The 24,447-nt window shown below is 33.8% G+C and overlaps 3 protein-coding genes across 8 annotated transcripts in view; 2 read left to right on the forward strand and 1 right to left on the reverse strand.

Annotated features, from left to right (window-relative positions):
* Positions 1-24,447, forward strand: part of LOC125809198 (gamma-glutamylcyclotransferase 2-3) — a 1,073,903-nt gene that overhangs the window by 368,692 nt on the left and 680,764 nt on the right. The window lies entirely within an intron of this gene.
* Positions 1-24,447, reverse strand: part of LOC125809204 (uncharacterized) — a 175,684-nt gene that overhangs the window by 133,336 nt on the left and 17,901 nt on the right. For 3 of the 6 annotated variants that reach the window (XR_007441781.1, XM_049488865.1, XM_049488866.1), the window contains exon 2: positions 1,982-2,287. Coding sequence is in view for 5 of the 6 variants with exons in the window: in XM_049488865.1 (XP_049344822.1) it covers positions 1,982-2,285 (304 nt within the window). In the remaining variant the exon portion in view is untranslated. The other 3 variants (XM_049488864.1, XM_049488867.1, XM_049488863.1) reach the window with 3 other exon arrangements.
* Positions 7,794-13,175, forward strand: LOC125809430 (uncharacterized). The gene is made up of 21 exons (XM_049489069.1): positions 7,794-7,802; positions 8,630-8,773; positions 8,856-8,945; positions 9,058-9,141; positions 9,334-9,390; positions 9,486-9,554; positions 9,653-9,817; positions 9,914-9,982; positions 10,123-10,191; positions 10,290-10,367; positions 10,550-10,633; positions 10,761-10,829; positions 11,188-11,256; positions 11,402-11,470; positions 11,569-11,682; positions 11,778-11,888; positions 12,015-12,083; positions 12,182-12,259; positions 12,653-12,721; positions 12,820-12,984; positions 13,080-13,175. Exons 1-21 carry the CDS (start codon positions 7,794-7,796, stop codon positions 13,173-13,175), a joined length of 1,827 nt encoding a protein of 608 aa, XP_049345026.1.

Below are 24,447 nucleotides of genomic sequence, written 5' to 3' on the forward strand. Positions count from 1 at the left end.
TGTCTACCTTTCTGGTGTTCAATGTTTAATGAAGAATCTAGCTTGCTTTTCTCTTTTTCTTTATAATGGTGGTGTTTGGACCAATTATTCCACAGCTTTACTACCACAGGGTACATGCTGCCTCCCACCAGCACAAGTATCGAATAACTCTGCCAACAAGTTGATTTTTGTCATTGCTGGAACTTGAACCCTGCTCCCAAGGTTTCCACCCACTTCATAAATTACTAGGCTATAATCTTGTGTGCTCTGAAAATTCTTCTTGTTTTTTCTTGTTGAGTCAGAGTTTTCAAATATCTTGTGTCTGTTGAAATATCGAAAAGGCAAGAGACTGCCCTGTTTTGACTTATCGTCCACCTATTGCTAATGTTTCCATGATTGTCCGTAGCTAGAAACATAATTTGGTGTACAATGACATGATTTCTCTATTGATGAAGCTAGGCTTAATCAGCGGAGTGGATGATCACCAAAAACTGTCTAAAAGAATTGTAATATGTGAAGGAGAATAGAAAGGAGGGACAGGAAAAGATTATCAAGGTTTTGCCACTTTGGTAGATTCTCAGTGGTCCGATTCAAGAGTGAAGCAAAAATTAACCAGTATAAAATAATATAAAGATAACCATAATAAGTTAAGTGGATTTTTATTATTTCAAAAATGAAAACATTAAGCAGAGGTAATACTACAAAATTTCGTACTGTGATTATATTTTCTGATACCTCATATATACGACTTCTAATAGCATAATCACTTTATTTGGTAATTTTACCAATTTTTGCAGAAACATTACTTCAACTATCATTTCACTAGTTACACGAATGGTGTGTTTACTATTTTATCATAAAGCTTGAAGAACTTTGCTTCCCAACATCCTGATTCTTGAAGAAATGAAAGTCCAGAGAGATTTACTTCAATAAATGCAAAAGGAACACCAAAAGTAGCATATGATGAACGATGATAAGGAAGGACATGGAAAATGCTGCGAGAGCAGGCGAAAGATCCAATTAATGGAATGAGCAACATTCACCCACTAACAGTCTAATATAGTTATAAAGAAATGATACACTTAATTTTTATTTTTTGATGAAGTAATAAATTTCATTAGAAAAGGGTAAAAGGTTGCTCATATACAAGAAGTATACCAAAAGTAGAAAACCTTACAAGAGGACATGATTTTCTACAAATAATACCCACTCATCTATACATATAGAAATGATACACTTATAAATGCATCTGGTTTTTACTTCTTCTATGAAATTCCATTCCACCATCATACATCTTTGATTGTTTGTAGCAAAAGACTATATCAATAGGGGTTACGACACCAGGTGAGCGCTTGCTTCACCAGCTCTTGCACCCATACAATTTCAAGTAATCACATTTCTATAAAGCAAACTAGGCTTCATCAACCTGAGGTTTCTAAAGAACTTATCCTTGGTAAGTGCTGCTATGTTTATAGTGCTTTTAGTAACTAGATCAAGTCTAAACCTTGCTATATTTTGGATAAACCTCTAGGTTCCACCTGTCCACATAAAATTTCGTTGAATATAATAACAGCCACAAGACCAAATGAATACTTGTATCAGACTTGATCTAATACAGAAATCTGAACACTTTGAAGCAGCAAAACCGGGGCATATACAATGAAACCCCATCAAGTACTTATTTCTAGTAACCAACCTAATCTCAATCCCTCAAATTTGTGATCATAATTTATCTAACAAGTTGACCCAGCAAACTTATGGGAGGTAAAACCCTAAACCCTAACAACAGACTAAACCCAACCGCCTTAAATTTCTTTCAGCCCCTATTCCTCTAATTAGTGACCATTTTTCATAGAGCAAAGTACAGAAGAATCATTGACACCCAAATCCAGACAATCCAAACCCACAAAATCATTTGCAGCACAGCTAATTTGTGCAATTCTCAGAAAGCCCAAATGCTATAATTCCAGCAGATAGAGAAAGAAATAGAGAAAAGTCATACCAGAAGTCGATGTGGTGGTTTGGACTTCTCCATAAATGGCTTTAAGCTTAGAGAGTGGAATAAGGGGATTGGGTAAATCAGCTTCAGCAAAAAGCTGCTGCTTCCAATCCCACATAGTCTTCTTCATAGCTTTATTAGAATTGAGCAAAGAGTCTTTTTCTGCCTCAAGAACTTCCATATTCTTTTGTTGCTGCACTGATCTCAGACATAGCAACCCAAATGCACTCATTAACACCACATTCAACACTTTGTTGCTGTTCAGCGCTTTGCTCACTGCGTCTCCGACTTTGCTTGCCAACTCCATCCCTATTTGCTTAAGGACCTCGTCACCTGCTATGATATGTCCCCAACACTCTTTCTTTCTTTTAGCCTGGTCTTCATTACTAGCATTTTTCTAATTAAAATTATTTTATATAGGAAAAAAGATCAAATATGCCCTAAACTATTCGAAAAGGTTTAAATATACCTTCCGTTTAAAGTTTGGCTCACTCATGCCCTCGCTGTCCAACTTTTCGTCTAGATATGCCCTTATGGGCGTTAGTTGGTTAGCTGGAATTGCCACATCATTTTTACGTTACCACGTGACATTTATATTAAAGGAAAAAGGGTCAAATATGCCCCTAAACTATTCGAAAAGGTCTAGATATACCCCGTTTAAAGTTTGGCTCATTCGTGCCTTCACTATCCAACTTTTTGCATAAATATGCCCTTATGGGCGTTAGTTGATACGCTGGAAATATCCAGCTCATTTTCCCTTTATTTAAATGCCAAATGAAATTGTCACGTCACTTTAAATTACCACGTGTCATTTTTATGAAAATGGAAAGGGATCAATTATGCCCCTAAAATATTCGGACCCATATCCGAATTAGGAAAATGAGCTGGATATTTCCAGCGTATCAACTAACGCCTATAAGGGCATATTTATGCAAAAAAGTTGGACGGCGAAGGCACAAGTGAGCCAAACTTTAAACGGGGGGTATATCTAGACCTTTTCGAATAGTTTAGGGGCATATTTGACCCTTTTTCCTTTAATATAAATGTCACGTAGTAATGTAAAAATGACGTGGCAATTCCAGCTGGCCAACTAACGCGCATAAGGGCATATTTAGACGAAAAGTTGGACGGCGAGGGCATGAGTGAGCCAAACTTTAAATGGGGGTATATCTAGACCTTTTCGAATAGTTTAGGGGAATATTTGACTCTTTTCCCTTTTATATATGACTTATTTTGTTGAAAAGCGAAGTTGGGAAAACAAAAAAGAGAAAAATGATGCGCATAAACAAATATTTATTAGTTAATTAATTAATATAATTAGAGTTTGATTAATTATGACTTACTACTAATTTCTAGGAAAAATTATGAGGTTGAGTTTCAGTTGTATAAATGTGTCATTTTTGAAATTTGTACAACTTTTCTATAATGTAATTTGTATAACTGCTTAGACTTCAGATGTTTGTGTTTGTATAAATTCGTTATTTCGAATTTAAACAAAAATAAATACAAATCAAATGATACTAACCAGTTTATACAAACACGGATTATCTTTTGTATAGTGTAATTTGTATAATCATTTAAAGTTCAGATGTTTGTGTTTGTGTAAATTCGTTATTTTGAGTTTATACAAAATAAATACTAATCAATTTATACCAACCAGTTTATACACATACGAACAAAAATAACTCAATTATGTAAATACATGTGAATTATACAAACATATGCGAATTATACAACCGTACACGCAAATTATACAAATAAGGTCGCCCATAGCAGCTTAAACTATATGTATGACCCCTAAATATGCAAACTATAGCTAAGGAAACTAATTAAGTCTATTATAGTGATTATTTGTAAAATCCCCCCAGCCCCCACCCACCAAAAAATAATCATTAAAATGTACTTTATTAGCACTTTTAAAACACTGAAATTTATTTTAAAAATAAATATTTAAATGTTTGGATAAATATGCTTAAACTGAAAAATAAATTTATTGGTGTCTTGGATACACAACTGCTCTTATACACTTTTTTTTGTTAAAATACTTGTAATATTCTCAAATTTTTAACATTATAAAATGTTAATTATTACAAATTTTTACTACTATAATAAATCAAATTAAAATTTAATTTATATTCTAATTTAACTTCAATATAAATTGATTATATAAGTTAATTTATATGTGTAAATTATTTTTAATTTTTTAAAATAGAGTCATATGCATGTCAAATATTCATAGCTTTTCAAGACTTCAAGTACTTTTTTTTGTTTAATGTCCGAGAACAAACATGTTATTTAGCGGTGGATAATGTAACGATTTCGAATGTCATTTTTAGATTTTTTTGGAAAATTACCATTTTACCTTCCTCAAAAGTTGCACCGAGCAATATTGTTCGATTGGTATGGTTGGTTTGGGAACCGGAGTGAAAAGTTGTGAGTTTTGAAAAAGATTTTGGTTTTTGAAGGTTTTAAAGTTGAAATGGTTGACGTTAATCAACATTTGGAGTTTCTAGTATCGAAATAGAACTCCGTCGATTCCATCAGCTCCAGAACATGAATTTAAGGTTGATAGGACTATTGGCTCAAGTCCTGAGGCAGTTGAATGAGTTTTGAAATAATTTTTTGTGTTTTGAAAGTTGAAAGGATAAGATAATTGACCGAAGTCAACATTTGGTGATAACAAACTCAGAATGAAATTTTGAAAGTTCTGTTAGCTCTGAAATGTGGTTTTTGGTCTAGATTTACTGTTGGTTTGGTCCTAAGGTTTCTATTTGATTTTGAGCCATTAGACGAGATGCGGGAAAAATTAAGGCTAAAGTTTGACTTTAGTCAACGTTTGAGGTTAGAAATGTCATTTTCAAGTTTTGATGATTTCACTAGGTTCGAAGGGTAGTATTTGGCCTAGTTGAATGTCTATTTTAGTTTTCGAAACTTTTGAATGAGCTTCATATCCTTTTATTTGAAAATTTAGAAATTCTTAAGTTAAAGTTAACTTTGGTCAACATTGGGTTAAGGTGACCTTCATGTCATTGTGTCTGAAATATCATTTTGAAGGTAGTAGTGTCACGACCTGAGTCTACACCCTGGATGTGGCCAGCACTCAAGAACCATTGATGGTCCCCAAGCGAACCATCATCTTGGCTGACTACAAGCGGAAGACTAACTTAAGCATGCAAAAACTTAAAACTGAATAAAATTCAATAAACTCAACTTTTCAAAACTTTAACTCAAATGAACAATTTAGAATAAAAATAATATATTCGACTCACCATAAAATAGGTAACTTAAGTCTTTAAAACATTTAATAAAATAAATGAATAATATAGACTTTTCAACTATACTGACTATCTATAAAGCCTCTAACTGATAAAGATGAAAGTTGGGACGAAGATCCACGACATCCTGACTAAACTGAAAAGTAAATGAATTCCCTCGGAAATAAGGAGGCTCACCATAGCTAACTCGAACTCCCGGATGTATCAACGAATCTCCTGTTGATGATCCCGAATACCTGTGTCTGCATAATGAAAAGATGCAGGCCAAATGGCTCAGTACGTGGAATGTACGAGCATGTAAGGAGAATTCTAAAACATAAACATAAGCTTGAAACTTGATAAAAAAGAAACATACTTACCTCTCTCGAACTTACTCAACTCAAGGAATACTCAAGGATACTAAAAACTACTCAAACTTACTCAACTCAGAAGTACTCAAGGATAAGATACTCAACTCAGAGATAAGATACTCAACTTAAAGATATGATATTCGACTCTGGGTACTCAACTCAATATAAATCAACAATACACGTGCAATATATGGAAAGCTTTATAAAACAGTAAAAACAACTTAGTTCGTTAAAGAAAATGCAATAACAAACTCAACTTTACTTATATCATAAAGTAATATAGTTCTTGTGGGAGTTTCTCTAACCGACAACCACCACTATGAGCCTAAGTGGTGACACATCTTTTTACCTCACGCTGCCAATGACCGTCCTATACCTTACCGGGAGTGTAGAACCTAACTCACTAAGTGGATCCACTAGTCTATGCTAAAAAGCACTAAGGAATCATCTAAAAAGTATGACCTTTTTCTACCCATGATGGCTACATGGTTTATAGAGACTTGAGTTAATATGAGCTTGCATCCCCATATCGGTGCTCAATACTACTTCCAAAATATACTTAGCTCATGTGTTTGTAAAAACAAAACTCTTTCTTTGGCTTAAGATAATTACTTAAAACTTAGCTTAAAAGCTCTCTTGGAAATCATAGTTTCCTCTTTACTAAAAAAAACTAGCTCAAAGGCTCTTTTGAAATCTCAGTTTCCTTTCTTGTTTAAATGTGAAAACATTTACTCTTTGAAAATACATAGTCCCGATATACTCTTTTGAAGAAATGAACTCAACTCTTTACTCTTTACTCTTTTCTTAACTCAAAACTTACGTTTTAAAACAAAGTTAAAACGTTTGTAAAAAACTTCTTAAAATATGGTTCATGCCGAATTATGGACGTGAACGACTCAATGCAAGGTTTTCAATACTTGGAACTCAAGAACTTCAATAATACTACTCACTTCAAGAATGCTCAACTTAGAGGGTTCATGCGGAATTTATGAGCATGAACTACTCAACTCAAGGACTCAAAGATACTTCTCGTCTCAAGACTGCTCGACTTATAGGGTTCATGCGGAATTATGGACATAAATAACCCAACTCAAGGACTTCATGGGTAACATGTAATAGTCCCATGATTAGGAATGTAATCTCAAATGGGTTAGAAACTCAATACTTTAGACTTAGGACATGAAGATATTACTCCTCTCATAGATACTCAACTTCTGGAGTTTATGCGAAATTTAATGGCATGAACGACTTGACTCGTAGGTCTACATAACATTACGGAACTCATGTATACAACTCTTCTCATTCTCATACTTAATTACTCAAAACTTTAACTCAAATTGATAATAGATCTGAAAGGTTTCACAATTGAACTCAAAGGCTTTCTTGAACTCTACTCTTAACTCTCTCTTGAATGTGAATTATGAATTCAAGAGTTATGGTTCATGATATGAAAGATCTCATGATGACAAAGTAGACTCATGAATACATTCTCCTCAATCTCATACTCACTTGCTCGAGTTTTAAAACAAGTTACTAGAAGTTGTAGAAGACTCCACAAAATGACTCAAAGGGACTTTCTTAGAATGTTCGAAAGAATTCTCAAAACTCAACTCTTAACTCTACCTTGAATTTGAATTATGAATTCAAGGTTATGATCATGTTAGGAATGATTTTAGGTGTTTAGAAGTAGCTTAGAGTAGCTAGAATTGAAAAAGAGTGAAGGTACCCTTTGAAAGAACTCAAACGAAGCAACCGATTGCAAACTGGATGGGGCAGGCGACCCTGGGGCTATGGGTGGCGCTCTGCGCCAGCCCACCCTCCATCGTGTGAACTCTCCGGTGCAATAATTATTGATTGATTTACTTTAACCTTGTAAAGCAATAAAACTATTGTACCTCCCATTTTCGTTGTACTTTAGTGTGCAGAAGAACTCAGAGAAATGGTCCTTCATTTTCCATCTCTTCTTTGTATTCCCATGTATTTTTGATACTTCAATAAATACCGACGCCAACCACCTTAAAACTTTTTTGCTAATCTTAACTCTTCGCACTAAATATCTGCAACGTTCCACCCATTCGTACCATGATTCCTCCCCTGAACTGCATTTAGTGATTTCGTATGATGTAAAACCTACGTTGTAAAATATTGTATTGCCTTCCATTCCCTCTAACTCCGGTGAGGTCTCCGGAAATGGCCCCTGTAAATCAGTAGCAAAGTGTTTACCTAGGTCTCAAAAAACGTGCCTGGGAGCATTTTAAAAAAAATTGTATTTTACATTCCCCCCTAGGCAAGTATTGGGCTTTCCACCTTGATAATTTCGTCTCACATCTTTCCAGGACATTGTCCCAAATTCCCTTGGACCTTGATTGGGCCCCCAATGGCATCCCTAGATATATAGAGGGTAGGATTTCGACTTCTCCTCCCAGAATTGAGGCCAAGAGGTTAATGTTTGGGACATTGTATATGGGATATATGTGACTCTTCTCCCAATTAATGTGCAAACTTGAAATGCCTTCAAAGAGTACTAGGATCACTCACAAGTGTCTTAATTGTTCCTCTTCTGCACCACAAAAAATCAATGTATCATTTGCGTATTGTAGATGTGTCACCTCTAGACTTTCTCCATTGTTTTTAGCCACTTCAAAACCAGATAACCAGCCTTCAGCCCATATAGGAAAATACAAACCTATGCACTGTTCTGCAGAAATAGAAACAATTACCATTTTCAAAAAATAAACCAGATAACCAGCCATTGACCTTTGCTGTCTTAATCATATTATTGAGACCCTCCATGGCTAGGACGAACAGAAAAGGGGACAGAGGGTCCCCTTGTCTTATTCCTCTTTGAGCTGAAAAAATCCTTTCGGTGATCCATTTATCACAATTGAGAATTTTACAGTTGAGATGCAGAATCTGTTCCACTTGATCCACTTCTCCCCAAATCCCATTCACTTGAGAGTGTTGATTAGAAGCCCCCAATACACATTTTAATTCTTGTTTTTTATTTGCTGAACTCTTCCAACTAGGTCCATAGTGATGATGAGGTCCAGGACCATAATGCTGATGACGTCCAAGCTGATAATGGTGATGAGGTCCAGGGAGGAGGCGGCGGCGATGATGAGGGCCAGGTCTCCAGCTTGCCTAATGATAATGAGGTCCAGGGATTAATGGTACAAATTTAAAGTTTTCTTTTCATTTGCTGAAATCATTTTTTTTTTGAGAAAGTTTCATTTGCTGAACTCTTCCAACTAGGTCCCTAATGATGATGAGGTCCAGGACCATAATGCTGATGAGGTCCACGGAGGAGGCGGCGACGATGATGATGGGCCAGGTCTCCAGCTTGCCTAATGATAATGAGGTCTAGGGATTAACGGTAAAAATTTAAAGTTTTCATTTCATTTGCTAAACTCTTTTCTTTTTGAGAAAGTTTCATTTGTTGAACTCTTCCAACTAGGTCCGTAATGATGATGAGGTCGGGGACCTTAATGATGTCCGTGATGCTGGCATCGATGTCACTGGCCAGGTGCAACAAACAAAGGTAAAATACTAATAGCAATGACCTCAGTGTTCACTACTTCCCAACAATATTTGAAAAAGGCCACTGTGAAACCATCTGGGCCAGGTGCTTTATCCCTTTTCTTTGCTGAACTCCAACTAGGTCCGTATTGATGATGAGGTCCAGGACCATAATGCTGATGAGGTCTAGTGTGATAATGGTGATGAGGACCAGGGAGGAGGCAGCGACGATGATAAGGGCCAGGTCTCCAGCTTGCCTAATGATAATGAGGTCCAGGGATTAATTATACAAATTTAAAATTTTCTTTTCATTTGCTGAACTCTTTTTTCTTGAGAAAGTTTCAGTTGTTGAACTCTTCCAACTAGGTCCGTAATGATAATGAGGTCGGGGACCTTAATGATGTCCGTGATGCTGGAATCGATGTCATTGGCCAGGTGCAACAAGCAAAGTAAAATACTAATAGCAATGACCTCAGTGTTCACTGCTTCCCAACAATATTTGAAAAAGGCCACTGTGAAACCATCTGGGCCAGGTGCTTTATCCCTTTTCTTTGTTGAACTCCAACTTGGTCCGTATTGATGATGAGGTCCAGGACCATAATGCTGATGAGGTCCAGTGTTATAATGGTGATGAGGACCAGAGAGGAGGTGACGACGATGATGAGGGCCAGGTCTCCAGCTTGCCTAATGAAAATGAGGTCCAGAGATTAATTGTACAAATTTAAAGTTTTCTTTTCATTTGCTAAACTCTTTTCTTTTTGAGAAAGTTTCATTTGTTGAACTCTTCCAACTAGGTCCGTAATGATGATGAGGTCGGGGACTTTAATGATGTCCGTGATGCTGGCATCGATGTCACTGGCCAAGTGCAACAAACAAAGATAAAATACTAATAGCAATGACCTCATGAGGTCCAGGGATTAATGGTACAAATATAAAGTTTTCTTTTCATTTGCTGAATTCTTTTTTTTTTAGAAGGTTTCATTTGTTGAACTCTGCCAACTAGGTTCGTAATGATGATGAGGTCGGGGACCTTAATAATGTCCGTGATGCTGACATCGATGTCATTGGCCAGGTGCAACAAACAAAGTAAAATACTAATAGCAATGACCTCAGTGTTCACTACTTCCCAACAGTATTTGAAAAAGGCCACTGTGAAACCATCTGGGCCAGGTGCTTTATCCCTTTTCTTTGCTGAACTTCAACTTGGTCCGTATTGATGATGAGGTCCAGGACCATAATGCTGATGAGGTCCAGTGTTATAATGGTGATGAGGACTAGGGAGGAGGCGGCGACGATGATGAGGGCCAGGTCTCCAGCTTGCCTAATGATAATGAGGTCCAGGGATTAATTGTACAAATTTAAAGTTTTCTTTTCATTTGCTGAACTCTTTTTTTGTAAGAAAGTTTTATTTGTTGAACTCTTCCAACTAGATCCGTAATGATGATGAGGTCGGGGACCTTAATGATGTCCATGATGCTAGCATCGATATCACTGGCCAGGTGCAACAAACAAAGGTAAAATACTAATAGCAATGACCTCATGAGGTCCAGGGATTAATGGTACAAATTTAAAGTTTTCTTTTCATTTGCTGAATTCTTTTTTTTTTTGAGAAAGTTTCATTTTTTGAACTCTGTCAACTAGGTCCGTAATGATGATGAGGTTGGGGACCTTAATGATGTCCGTGATGCTGGCATCGATGTCATTGGCCAAGTGCAACAAACAAAGTAATATACTAATAGTAATGACCTCAGTGTTCACTACTTCCCAACAATATTTGAAAAAGGCCACTGTTAAACCATCTGGGCCAGGTGCTTTATCCCTTTTCTTTACTGAACTCCAACTAGGTCCGTATTGATGATGAGGTCCAGGACCATAATGCTGATGAGGTCCAGTGTGATAATGGTGATGAGGACCAGGGATGAGGCGACGACGATGATGAGGGCCAGGTCTCCAGCTTGCCTAATGATAATGAGGTCCAGGGATTAATTGTACAAATTTAAAGTTTTCTTTTCATTTGCTGAACTCTTTTTTTGTAAGAAAGTTTCATTTGTTGATCTATTCCAACTAGTTCCATAATGATGATGAGGTCGGGGACCTTAATGATGTCCATGATGCTGGGATCGATGTCACTGGCCAGGTGCAACAAACAAAGATAAAATACTAATAGCAATGACCTCATGAAGTCCAGGGATTAATGGTACAAATTTATAGTTTTCTTTTCATTTGTTGAATTCTTTTTTTTTTTTTTGAGAAAGTTTCATTTGTTGAACTCTGCCAACTAGGTCCGTAATGATAATGAGGTCGGGGACCTTAATGATGTCCGTGATGCTGGAATCGATGTCATTGGCCAGGTGCAACAAACAAAGTAAAATACTAATAGCAATGACCTCAGTGTTCACTACTTCCCAACAGTATTTGAAAAAGGCCACTGTGAAACCATCTGGGCCAGGTGCTTTATCCCTTTTCTTTGCTGAACTCCAACTTGGTCCGTATTGATGATGAGGTCCAGTGTTATAATGGTGATGAGGACCAGGGAGGAGGCGGCGACGATGATGAGGGCCAGGTCTCCAGCTTGCCTAATGATAATGTGGTCCAGGGATTAATTGTACAAATTTAAAGTTTTCTTTTCATTTGCTGAACTCTTTTTTTTAAAGAAAGTTTCATTTGTTGAACTCTTCCAACGAGGTCCGTAATGATGATGAGGTCGTGGACCTTAATAATGTCCGTGATGCTGACATCGATGTTATTGGCCAGGTGCAACAAACAAAGGTAAAATACTAATAGCAATCACTTCATGAGGTCCAGGGATTAATGGTACAAATTTAAAGTTTTCTTTTCATTTGCTGAATTCTTTTTTTTTTTAGAAAGTTCCATTTGTTGAACTCTGCCAACTAGGTCCGTAATGATGATGAGGTCGGGGACCTTAATGATGTCCGTGATGCTGGCATCGATGTCATTGGCCAGGTGCAACAAACAAAGTAAAATACTAATAGCAATGACCTCAGTGTTCACTACTTCCCAACAGTATTTGAAAAAGGCCACTGTTAAACCATCTGGGCCAGGTGCTTTATCCCTTTTCTTGGCTGAACTCCAACTTGGTCTGTATTGATGATGAGGTCCAGGACCATAATGCTGATGAGGTCCAGTGTGATAATGGTGATGAGGACTAGGGAGGAGGCGGCGACGATGATGAGGGCCAGGTCTCCAGCTTGCCTAATGATAATGAGGTCCAGGGATTAATTGTACAAATTTAAAGTTTTCTTTTCATTTGCTGAACTCTTTTTTTCTTGAGAAAGTTTCATTTGTTGAACTCTTCCAACTAGTTCCATAATGATGATGAGGTCGGGGACCTTAATGATTTCCATGATGCTGGCATCGATGTCACTGCCAGGTGCAACAAACAAAGATAAAATACTAATAGCAATGACCTCATGAAGTCCAGGGATTAATGGTACAAATTTATAGTTTTCTTTTCATTTGTTGAATTCTTTTTTTTTCCGAGAAAGTTTCATTTGTTGAACTCTGCCAACTAGGTCCGTAATGATAATGAGGTCGGGGACCTTAATGATGTCCGTGATGCTGGCATCGATGTCATTGGCCAAGTGCAACAAACAAAGTAAAATACTAATAGCAATGACCTCAGTGTTCACTATTTCCCAACAATATTTGAAAAAGGCCACTGTGAAACCATCTGGGTCAGGTGCTTTATCCATTTTCTTTGCTGAACTCCAACTTGGTCCGTATTGATGATGAGGTCCAGGACCATAATGCTGATGAGGTCCAGTGTTATAATGGTGATGAGGACCAGGGAGGAGGCGGCGACGATGATGAGGGCCAGGTCTCCAGCTTGCCTAATGATAATGAGGTCCAGGGATTAATTGTACAAATTTAAAGTTTTCTTTTCATTTGCTGAACTCTTTTTTTTTGAGAAAGTTTCATTTGTTGAACTCTTCCAACTAGGTCTGTAATGATGATGAGGTCGGGGACCTTAATGAGGTCTGTGATGCTGGCATCGATGTCACTGGCCAGGTGCAACAAACAAAGGTAAAATACTAATAGCAATGACCTCATGAGGTCCAGGGATTAATGGTACAAATTTAAAGTTCCTACTTTGGGGCGCTCTGGCTGGCGCGACACACCACACCCCGACCTAGAAAACCCGACGAATTTCTTTGCTCGTTTGCCTACCCTAACTCGCTTAGAATCGAACAGTTTCTTCCTCAATCACTTAAAATTGATTACTTAACATAAGTACACTCTAATCTACTCAATACATCATTTAAAACACTCACTTTGATATCAATAAATCATCTAAAACCCAACACAACAAGATTTAGAATGATCTTCAAGAACACCTATCAAGAACTCAAATCTTTCAACTTCAAGAATGAAATTTGCGCTGAAAATAACAGGTTTGGTGTGTGGGTGAAAAAACTCAACACTATGGAAGCTTACATACCTCTTAGGGATCAAACCCATGGTGAAAATCTGCTACAATACGCAAGAATCTCGACGAACGATTGATCCTCTCCTATTTTCTCCTTTTTTCTCTTCTTGAACTCTCAATTAAAATCCTAGATGTATTTTAGGATTATAAAACTGAACCTAATAGTATTAGACCCTTAAAACCTTACTAAAAATGAATGAAATCTGATTTGGTAAGGAAAAGACCAAAATATCCCTTACTATTTTCGGCTAACTTTCCTTAACTAGACAACCTAACTTCAAAAGGTCATATCTCACTCATCCAACCTTGAAACTTAGCAAAATCGGCGGCGTTGGAAAGATAATTCAAAAGTCTTTCCTACGGTATCTTGTAGTACATCTAACTCATCCTGTGATAGGAGTAATGATCATTTCAAGTTGACCCAAAACTCATAATAACTTAAGCATAACTTGCAAAATTTCAGATCTTGCTATTTCCAATTTAGTTCTTTTTTGAACTCAAAGTGCTACATCTAGTAAACTTAACACTTAAGAAATTTTAATTCTCGGTAAAATCCTACTCACAACGAAGGATGGTTCAACTCTTAGCTCAAAAATTTTCTAGGGTGTAACAAGTAGCTTATTTGGTTTGTGTTCGAGAGGTTTTCAGATGAGTTTCGTCCTTTGGGTGATTTTAAAGATTTTTGGGTGCTTTGGTATTGTTATAGCAAATTGTGCCAACTAAAAAGTTTGTTATTAGTTTTAATGTTTAAGTCATATGTGGCCCCTTAAAGTTGTCCGCATAATTCATTTGAACACCTCAACTGGAGCTAGTACCTATTGAACACCTAAAATATTCAAAATGTGTATTTATTAAACACAAAATACTGATATGGCAAAAAACATGTTCTTCACATTCCATGAGTGCGTGAAGATACCAAATGATATTTTTCAGTTTCTTTTTCCTGAAAAAGTACAATTTTTTGCTTTATTGATCCTTGACTTTAATTAATAAAGAAACCAAAAAATAAAATAAACTAACAATTAAAAAAAACAAGTCTTCTTCATTGCCTCAATGATTTCCATCCAACATAATTCCACACTTTCTGTACTTACTTCTCATGCCACCTCACCCCTCCAACTTTCTCTCTTTCTCTCATCCTCTCCAATTATTCTCCTGTCTTTTCCTTCTTCTTTTTTTTCAGGTTTTTAATATTTCGTCGAAACTTCATTTATTTTGATGAAATTAAACTGAATCATTTTTTTCCAACAAAAGTTTGTTATTGTTTTTTGTAACTGTGATAAATGTTTATTAATCGAAAGACGATGAAGACAATGGGTAGAAGGTGTTGTCGATGCCGATGAAAGGGGATAAAAGAGCGGGGAGATGATTTATTTGCGTGTCAATCGGACGGAAAGGGGAAACAGTCGAAGAAGAAGACGGGAGGGTGGGGCGTTAATTAAAAGAGTTACTATTTATTATTTCTTAAAATTCTTTTCAGATTATTTAAATAGAATTTTTTTTAAATTGAATTCAACTGCCACGTGTCATTGTTCCATTGGTACACCTGTTATGTATTTGCGTTTGAGCTACACACAATTTTATTTTTCAACTGATTATCATTTTGTGTTTAATAGATATAAATTTCTCAAGGTTAAAGTGTTCAATAGGTACTAGCCCTAGTTGAGGTGTCTAAATGAATTATCCGGACAACTTTAAGAGGCCGCATATGACTTAAGCCTAGTTTTAAAGATAAAACAATTGTTCCAAAACTTTTGAAAGTTTGAGCATGAATTATATCGATAAAGTTTGATGTATTTTCGCAAAGTTGAAATTAGACTTTTATCATGATAAATGAAATTATTATTTATTGAGCAAAAATAATATTTTTCTGGACAAATGAGCACATAATTGAGTCTCGATCGAATTCATAGGTCTGTATCATTATGTAAGACATAAAGGAAAAAGAATCAAGACATTTCGCTATCGTTTGAGGAAGTAGAGTCCTTTTTAATTAAATCAAAGTTGCTGGTTTTCTAGTATAAAATTTTGTTGCACGTGTATTTAAGAATTCACTCTGTGTGTATTTGATATTTGAGCATATTGAAAGTTTTAAAGTTTAGAATAGAGTGATTTTTTGTGACATTCTTCTTTATTTAATTTGAGGGTTGAAGAGTTCAGAATGAAGGATTAATTGTGTTTATTTGATATTTTAAGCATATTAAAAGCTCTAAAACAAAGACTGGAGCTGAGAAAGAAGTCTATAGACGTTCGACTTAAGTATTGTGTCAGAAATAAAGAAGTTTGCAATAACTTTTCATATATTTTGCTCTCTTTTATTATGCTCAATTTTTTTTTTAATCTTTTTTTCTTTCCAACAAATCTGGTATCAGAGCAAGGATCAGTTTTTGAAATTAAGTAAATTGTACTCCCTTCATTTCATTTTATGTGACACCATTTTACCGAACACGAATTTTAAAAAATAAAGAAAGACTTTGAGACGATTACCTAATTGCCCTTCAAAAACTACTTCTATTAAATTTTAAAAAGAAAATGTACTTGCAATTCGAAAAAAAAGTATACTCACTTTTCGATTTTTTTTATTTTGAGCGAGGTACAACCAATAAAAGTTGTATGTGGATTCATTAACTTTTTAACACGTGGATTGTGGGTCCAATTTGTCCTTCAAATCCGTACAAGAAATCAAAAGGAGAGAGAATATAAATTTTGAGTGAAAATTAATAAGAAAATGCGGGGTCCACGCCAACTAAAATTAAATAAATTAGTAAATTATTGAATGAAATGTGCATGTGAAGCTCAATTATCACTCATTCCAACAAAATTCTAGCAACTCCTTTATGAGTTTTCTTCTTCTTCTTGAACATAAAAAAAATTTACATTATTTTTCAGCTAATTAATTTCAATAAAAAATCAAAGATGCATGTTCAACTATTGAAATTAAACATGCAATTTTCTTGAAGAGTGGTGTTTCAACGTTGGATATCTTGTCAATGTAAAAATAAAAAAAGTTGATAGTGTTGTTGATGCTTAAAAAATTGAAAAATTGATGTTTATCTTGATTATTCCCTCTAAATCTTGCTCAATCACTTTAATCTTCGTCTGCAATTTTTCGCTGTCCTCGTTCCTCTTTTTTTTTTCCTACTATGCAGTGTGCAATAAAACACATTCAATCCAATATTTTACTAATATATTTAGTGGAATTTGGTGTGGACCCCACATTTTCCTTTTAATTTTCAATCAAAATTTATTTTCTCTCTCATTTTGATTTCTTGTACATATTTGAAAGACAAATTGGGACCACAATCCATATGCTAAAAAGTTAATAGATCCTCATACAACTTTCGTTTGTTGTACCTCGCTCAAAATAATTTTTTTCTCACTTTTCTATTTCCTCATAAATGTATTGATGGAGGAAAAGTTTTATTATGTTTGAGACATAGTTATGATTTGGCATACAAAATTTGTATAATGATTTTCACACATTTTGTCAAGTAAATTATTGGGTCCCATTTTGAGAAAAAACCAAAATCTCCCCCATTTTTTCTCTCTCTTTCTTTTTGAACATTTTCTATTTTTGTTCAATTTTTCCTACTCTTTCTTTGAACTATTATTTTAAATTTTACTACTTTTTTATCTTAATATTTTTTATTCACAAAAAGAGTAAAATTTAATATATCTTGCCGAATTCATCATATTTTTAACATTTAGATATTATTTCTTTTATCTCATATTAGTTATCTACATAACTAAAAAATAGTTATTTAAAATTACTTCTTAATTAACAAGATTATTATTTTATTTATAATTTCTTAAAGGACGTATAAAAGAAAAAGTGAACAATTAATATAAAATATACTAGTGCACTACAAGAAAAGAGCAAAATTGTGACAGACGATTCTATCACAAATCTGTCACAAAAAATTAAAACTTACACCCAAATCAGTTAGGTAAAGGATCCAGTGTAATAATTTGATAAATAACAATAAAAAAAAACTATATAATAATGAAGAGAATAATGGACCCAATATCAAAAACTAAAAATTATTCATTTTATAAAATCGATTCAAGAAAAATAGAGACAAATCTCAGCAAGAGTATAAAGAATCAAAATATTGTTCATTGTAGATAAAATGAAAAGAAAAGATTCATACCTATGAGCAATATAACAACGGAATCAAAGTTTAGATGAATTCAAATTCACAACTATAGTGTTGAAAGAGTGAGAGATAGAAAAAAGGAAGAACACCCATTGTAGTTCTCTGACTTCTCTCTAGAACCCTAATTTTCTAATGGAATAAAGGAGTTAAAAGGTGGGAAAACTAAAAGTGCTGAAATTTTTGGGGGAAAGTTAAAAGGTCATCTAATATTTTTTAATTTTTTTACGGAAAAAATGGTTCATTAAGTTAAAGATTTTATAATTTATTGTCTTTTTTATTAAATTGAGACGGAATGTAAATCCGTCATAATTTTTGTGATGATTTTGGTGACGACATATATTCATTTATTTTTATTTGCTATCATTTTGTGACGGAAATGTTCTGTCACAAAACTTATATTAAATATTTGTTACAAATCTGTCACAAATTCGTCACTATCAGAATTTTAGTATGTAAAAAAAATCTTTTTAAATTTTTTATTTATATAAGATTAATCTGTCACAAATTCGTCATAATTTCGTGACAATTTGTGACAGACTTCTCTGTTCCAAATATTCCGTCACAATTTTACTTTTTTCTTCTAGTGGTGATATAAAATTTTCTTGCTCTTCTCTCAACAGTTTCATAAATACCTAAATCCAATCAATATTCTCTAACAAGAAAATATAATGAAAATAAGTATTAACAATCTTCACAAATATTTATTTAAGTTTTGACACAATTTTCATGAAATTCAAAATAAATAAAAAAGCATTCATAAGCGTCTACATATATACATGCACTCTCCGTCAATATATATGATACATTTCATAGCTTGAATTTCGAGGATAAGAAAATATCGTATAAATTCATGAAGGAAAGAATGAATATATATATATATATAGGTGTTTATAGATGCCTTTTATTTTTGGGTTTCATGAAAATAATTTCAAAGCTTAGTAATTGTTTATAAAGATCATTAATGCTCTTTCTGTTATATTTTCTTTTTAGAACATATTTTTTTATATAAATGTAAGAGTTTATGAAATTGTTGAAAGAAAAACAAGAGAATTGTTTTTCATATTTATTGTCTACTTTTTCTTTTATACGTCCTTTAAGAAATTATAAATAAATAATAATTTTAATTATTTATTCTTTAAGATTTTCTTAAATCCTTAGAGGTTTGAATTTAAATATGAATTAATATTAATATATATTCAATTTTTTTTATAAATGAACATCATCTATTTAAAAATAAGGAAAATAAACTACATAAAAGGAGATGGAAAGAAGTTATGTTAAAGAGAGAAAAAACGAAAATATTAATTTTCTAACATCACTATTTTTCACTATAACTTATTCTTGTTGTGTTATTTTTAATTTGTGAAATAAAGTATATTTAAAAATTTTTAAAAATATAATGAACTCTATATTAGAGAGACTGATAAAATGAGAGGTGGGGCCCGTGGAGATGGAGGAGTGAGAAGAGAAAAGAATGAGTTATAAAGACATGAGATCCATAAAATATATTTTTATTAACAAAAATTAACGGACACGCGCCAATTTTTGAAAAAAGAAACAACAATTGAAGAACATAAATAAAAAAAATAAAGAAATCATAAAAATAGTATTTCGTGTTTAAGTGGTATATAAAAAATAGAGTTTAAGGTTAAAATGGAACAAGGCTAAGATAGAGCGCCAAAATGAAAAATGAGGACAAGTTTGATGGGATGTGTAAGTGTTTGGCCTTTTATCTATTAAAAGGTCATTTGTACAAGTATGGCATGGTGTACCTCATTCACCGTAAAAAAAATTATAGTGGTATCTTTTCAGATTTGTCTTCCCTAAGTTACGTATATTCTCTTTACAAGAAATAGTCTCAAAAACTCACTCTCTCAAAGAAGAAGATTGTTCCATGGAAATCTCCGCAAAGCAGGTTCATTTTTTTAAATCTTTTCTCTTCTTAATTTCAATTGTTTTTAGATTTTGTGGCGCCAAATTTACTTTAAAGTTTGAGGTGTGAAATCCTACTTTTATTTAATTTTTTTCAATAAGTGTTAGTATAAGAGAGATGTCCTATGTTTTTATGTCTTTTTTTTTTACCTGTGGATAATTTCTCTCATAGATACTGTATTGTTTTCTTTCATTTTTTTAATTTTTTTTCTGCTTATACTCCAGAAATAAGTATAGTATTTTTGAGTATATCCAACTACTACAAATAAACTATTAAAATTAGAAGAATGTCAAGCCATTGCAGAGTGACTTTTTGTTATCTCCTGTATTCATGTTAGTAAAACAGAAATAGAAAAAAGATGAAATTGAAAGACAGAAAATAAACAATCCGAGACCACAAAATCCACTATATATCTTTAAGAAATTTAATCCCATCAAGTACTTGATGTTGTAGATTAAGTCCTCCCAAGATAAAACGGATTAACTATTAAATAGCGGTACCTCAAATATCAATAATTTCAGCGAACTCAAAAATTAGCAACGAGAACGTACACACAGACTCAGTCGATCGACAATTTTATTTGTAAGAAAATGTATGCAGAAGAGAGAAAATTTTCAATGTTTGAGAAATGAGAGGTCTCTCTATTTATAACCAATTGCAGCAAGTTTGAACATACATGTTCAGAAAAGAGTGTGAACGTGCTTGTTCAGACGAGACATGTCTGTTCAGAACGTTTGTATCTTTTGAGAAAATAAGAATCTGTTCGGGAGGAACAAGTAACTTTTGAGCGACTTTACCGTTACACGAATTTTTAAACACTTGTCATTGGACTTGTTCATGTTAAAAAGGGGTTTGTGATGGAGGCATTTATTGAACTTGTTCATGTTAAATATCTTTGTGTTTTATCTCTAAAGAAAGAAATTGTAGATGTACCTGCTCACCATTCTTTAACTTTATCTTATGTACATGGGTAATATTATGATGGGGCAAACAATATTCAAGGTGAGCTCGGTGGTATTAAAACATTGATTAGACAAGAAAGTAGATTGACTCGTATTGTTCATTGTTTTGCTCATCTTTAATTGACTCTTGTTGTTGTTTCTAAAAAGTGTGTTCAAATTGGGAACTTGTATTATTGATTTCAAATATTTTGAATGTGTTGGGAGTTTTTTTTAAACGTATGGATAATTTTTGAGAATCTCAAAAGAAATAATCTCTGAGAGGCATTGAATATGGGTGAACTAAAAACACGTAAAAGGGTTGAATCAAAAACTTGATCTTATTAAAACTGTGATACTCGTTGGAGATCTCACTACAAGTCATTTGAAAACTTTATTAGTAACTTTGATTCTATTGTTGATGTACTTGATGCTCTTATTGTAAATGCAAGTACTTTGGAAGAAAGAGCAAGCGCATTGAAATTTCTCAGAATTCGTCAAATGTTTGAGACTGTTTTCTTGTTGAATTTGATGACTGATGATTTAGGAATCACAAAATGATTTGAATGTGTCACTACAGATAAAGGAACAAGATATTGCAAATACTATGATTCTTGTGAAGGTAGCAAAGATAAGGTTGTAAACTTTAAGAGATAATGAATGAGATTCTCTCTTAAAAAAATATTGAATGGGATTCGCTTAAAGAAAATATAAACACATTTGTATGAATCATGACTCATTACCCAATTTTGATGATCTATATGTTAATTTTGGGAGATCACGACGTAAAGTAGTAAATTGTACTACTTTGCACCATTATCGTGTGGATGTGTTTTATAAAATCATTGATTGACAACTACAAGAACTTAATGAATAGGTGACAAGTAATTTTCTTGATGTAGTATCTTGCTTGAATCCAATTAATTCATTTTCTAATTTTGACAAGATAATGAGAATGACTGAATGATATTTTGATGACTTTGATAGATTCAACATGAGAGCTCTTGAGAATTAACTTATTAATTAATATTGATATTCTAATATTAATAAAAGGTTCTCCAATTTGGGTGGACTTTGGGAACTTTCAAAAAAATTGATTGAGGCAAAGAAGCATTTAAACTATTCTCTCGTATTTCTTTTAGTGAAGTTTGTTTTGCTTCTACCTATTGCCACTATTACAGTAGAAAGAGCTTTTTCGACAATAAGATTATCAAGAATAACATGCAAAATTGAATGGACGATGAATTCCTAGTTGATTGCATAGTGTCTTATGTAGGAAAAAAAGAATTTAAGATGCTTCTAATGAGTGTATTATAAAAACATTTCAAGAGATGAAGTGCCATCAAGTGCAATTGTAGTTACCACTTTACATATTTTGATGTATATGGAACTATCAGTTAATAAATATGTCCTACTTCATCTTCTTTTGTTTATCCATGATATTTTGTAAGTTTTCGTTTTGAGATTTTTCATTTTGGATAGTTGGTTAATTTGATATTGAACAATAAAAGAGTATGAACAACGTGGAGTAGATGTAGAGATCAACAATTGTTGTATGACTATTTTGTAGCTAATCTTGATAATATGATCAACAAGATTTATTGTTTGCTTGTCCTAAAGTATGAACACCCTTGATGAAAATTTTGACTGTGTCACTGAGTCGAACCTGTACCTAACCTGAAAGGGCGTTTTATACTTTGCTAAGAATATGAACACTGGCTGACGTGGACCCACTAAACTGATGTGCAAAAGGACTAAAGTGTCAAGTCTGGATTGAAGAATGACCATTTAGAACCTATGGTGACACATAGTTTTGAGACTTAGGGATTATTACTAAAGGTTTTAACCTAACTAAGGGGTGAACCTTCATCTCCGCGTTTGCTTGGTGCTAAATAATATTTCTAACGAAATTATGTTGATAACCGAGTAGCTCAATAATATTAAAATCTAAAACTGAATTATAGACTATTTATCTGAAAGCACCTTTAAACATGTGGAAATAAAAGACTAAAACTACTCATGACAATTTATATGTTCCTTAGTGGAATATTCAATTTAAACAACACAAGTTCAAGGACATAAGTTTTCATATTCTAAGGGTTCATGAAATATATGTATGTAAAAATATTGAATTACATTGAAAAATATGTATTCATAGACTATTCATGAGAAGGAGCTGAAATGTTTCATAAGAATTCTGATCTCTCTAGAGCTGAAATGTTTCATAAGAATTCTGATCTCTCTAGAAGTAAATAACTGAAGAGCGGAGTTTACTTTGGAGCTCAATGGGTGAAAGGATACCCATTGACGAAATTCCACATACTTAGAATAGAAGACATTAGTAAAATTTTTGAACTCGAAGCTTGAAGATGAAGAACCCTAGTTTACAGCTTCAGAGAACTTAAATAGTAAGTGAATTTGCTTTTTTGAATGTTAGACATAAGCAAGTAGATTTAATCGACTAACTCCTCTTTTGTCCCACATAAGATAGATCAAAATATCGTGATCTAAGCTCAGAAAGACAAGGAAAAGATGAAAATATCCCTCAAAATGCGTTTTAAAATTTCTGGAACTAGGTTCCCACAAGTCACTGCTCGACTGGTGGTCTGACACTGCAAATTGTGGACTTGATTCATGACATGTACTGTCAGTCAGGGCAACCTAAGTGAATTTGTCCTTGAGTATTTTCACGACTAGTAATACTAATCGTTGACCAAATTCACGACTCATACTGTCAATTGTGAAAATTGTAACAATATTAAAATCTTTGAATTTTTTTATGACTAATGGTACGAATCATGGACTGATTCACAATTCATATTGTCTGTCGTGGGAACATGATAGGTGTTTGTAAGTCACAAAATAAATTCACGACTAATTTCAAGGAGATAGAACTAAACAGGCTTAGGCCCTTTCCCTCTTTCAAGGGGAAGAGAGGGAATGCGACTATTGAGACAACGACTCAAACTAAATACCGAGAGAAAATAAAAGATTAGTGAAGTAAGGTCGATAGATTGTAAGGCAGAAGGCTTGAAAGGAAGAGCACTCCTACTTATTTTTGGGAAAAATTCTAGACACCTTAGACACCAGATCCTCGGTAGGACTATTATTTGATAGAAATTAGGGGATTTGAGGTTTTTGGGTTTCACTCGCAGGCCCAACCCTACTGATTCCATGTTATGAATCGTAAACATGATTTACAGCTTGTACTCTCAGACGTGAAAACTTGATAGATTTTTGGAATAAATTCATGATTGATGATACGAAACTACGAATTGTGGACCTAGTTCATGACTCTTACAATGTCAGTCATGAAAATTGGGTGACTAAGAGCTGGTTTTACGATTGTGTTCATAGACCGTGGACCTGGTTCACGACTTGTGTACCAACCCAGGGACCTACGACTGAAAATTTCAGATTGATTTCTCTATGTCAATTGCTAAATATTCATAGGTTCAAAAATCGAGTTGTTACAATTTTGTGCTAGAGGTCACTTATGATCTTAAACAACATCGGATACACTTCCTACACTTGAAAGATGGACCTTAATACATATGAACAAATAGGACATCATTCGGTTCAAAGTGATTCATTTATGATGAATGCTTCAAATTTTTGACGTGGAATTTGTGAGGTGCTACAAAATGTCATTTATTTTTAGATTGACTAAAATGAGAAGTATATCACAGAAATTAGAACAGAAAATAAAAAATCCAAAAAATAATATAATCACGAATTAACTCAAGGATCTACCATGAGTTCATACTTTATTTATTCTAGTTTGGATAAATTAATCAATACAATATAAGAATAGATGTTATTATGTATATTATTTGCTGATAATATTAATATA

Source organism: Solanum verrucosum, unplaced genomic scaffold (assembly GCF_900185275.1).
Source record: "Solanum verrucosum unplaced genomic scaffold, falcon-dt-bn FXZP01000062.1, whole genome shotgun sequence".
NCBI classification, from domain to species: domain Eukaryota; kingdom Viridiplantae; phylum Streptophyta; class Magnoliopsida; order Solanales; family Solanaceae; genus Solanum; species Solanum verrucosum.

Bases quoted from the DNA above. Each gene is read 5' to 3' on its own strand.
- LOC125809430 (XM_049489069.1), top strand. The intron at 12,084-12,181 runs GTGCAACAAACA...CATCTGGGCCAG, and splicing joins GCATCGATGTCATTGGCCAG to GTGCTTTATCCCTTTTCTTG. The intron at 12,985-13,079 runs GTCCAGGGATTA...TCTTCCAACTAG, and splicing joins GCTTGCCTAATGATAATGAG to GTCTGTAATGATGATGAGGT.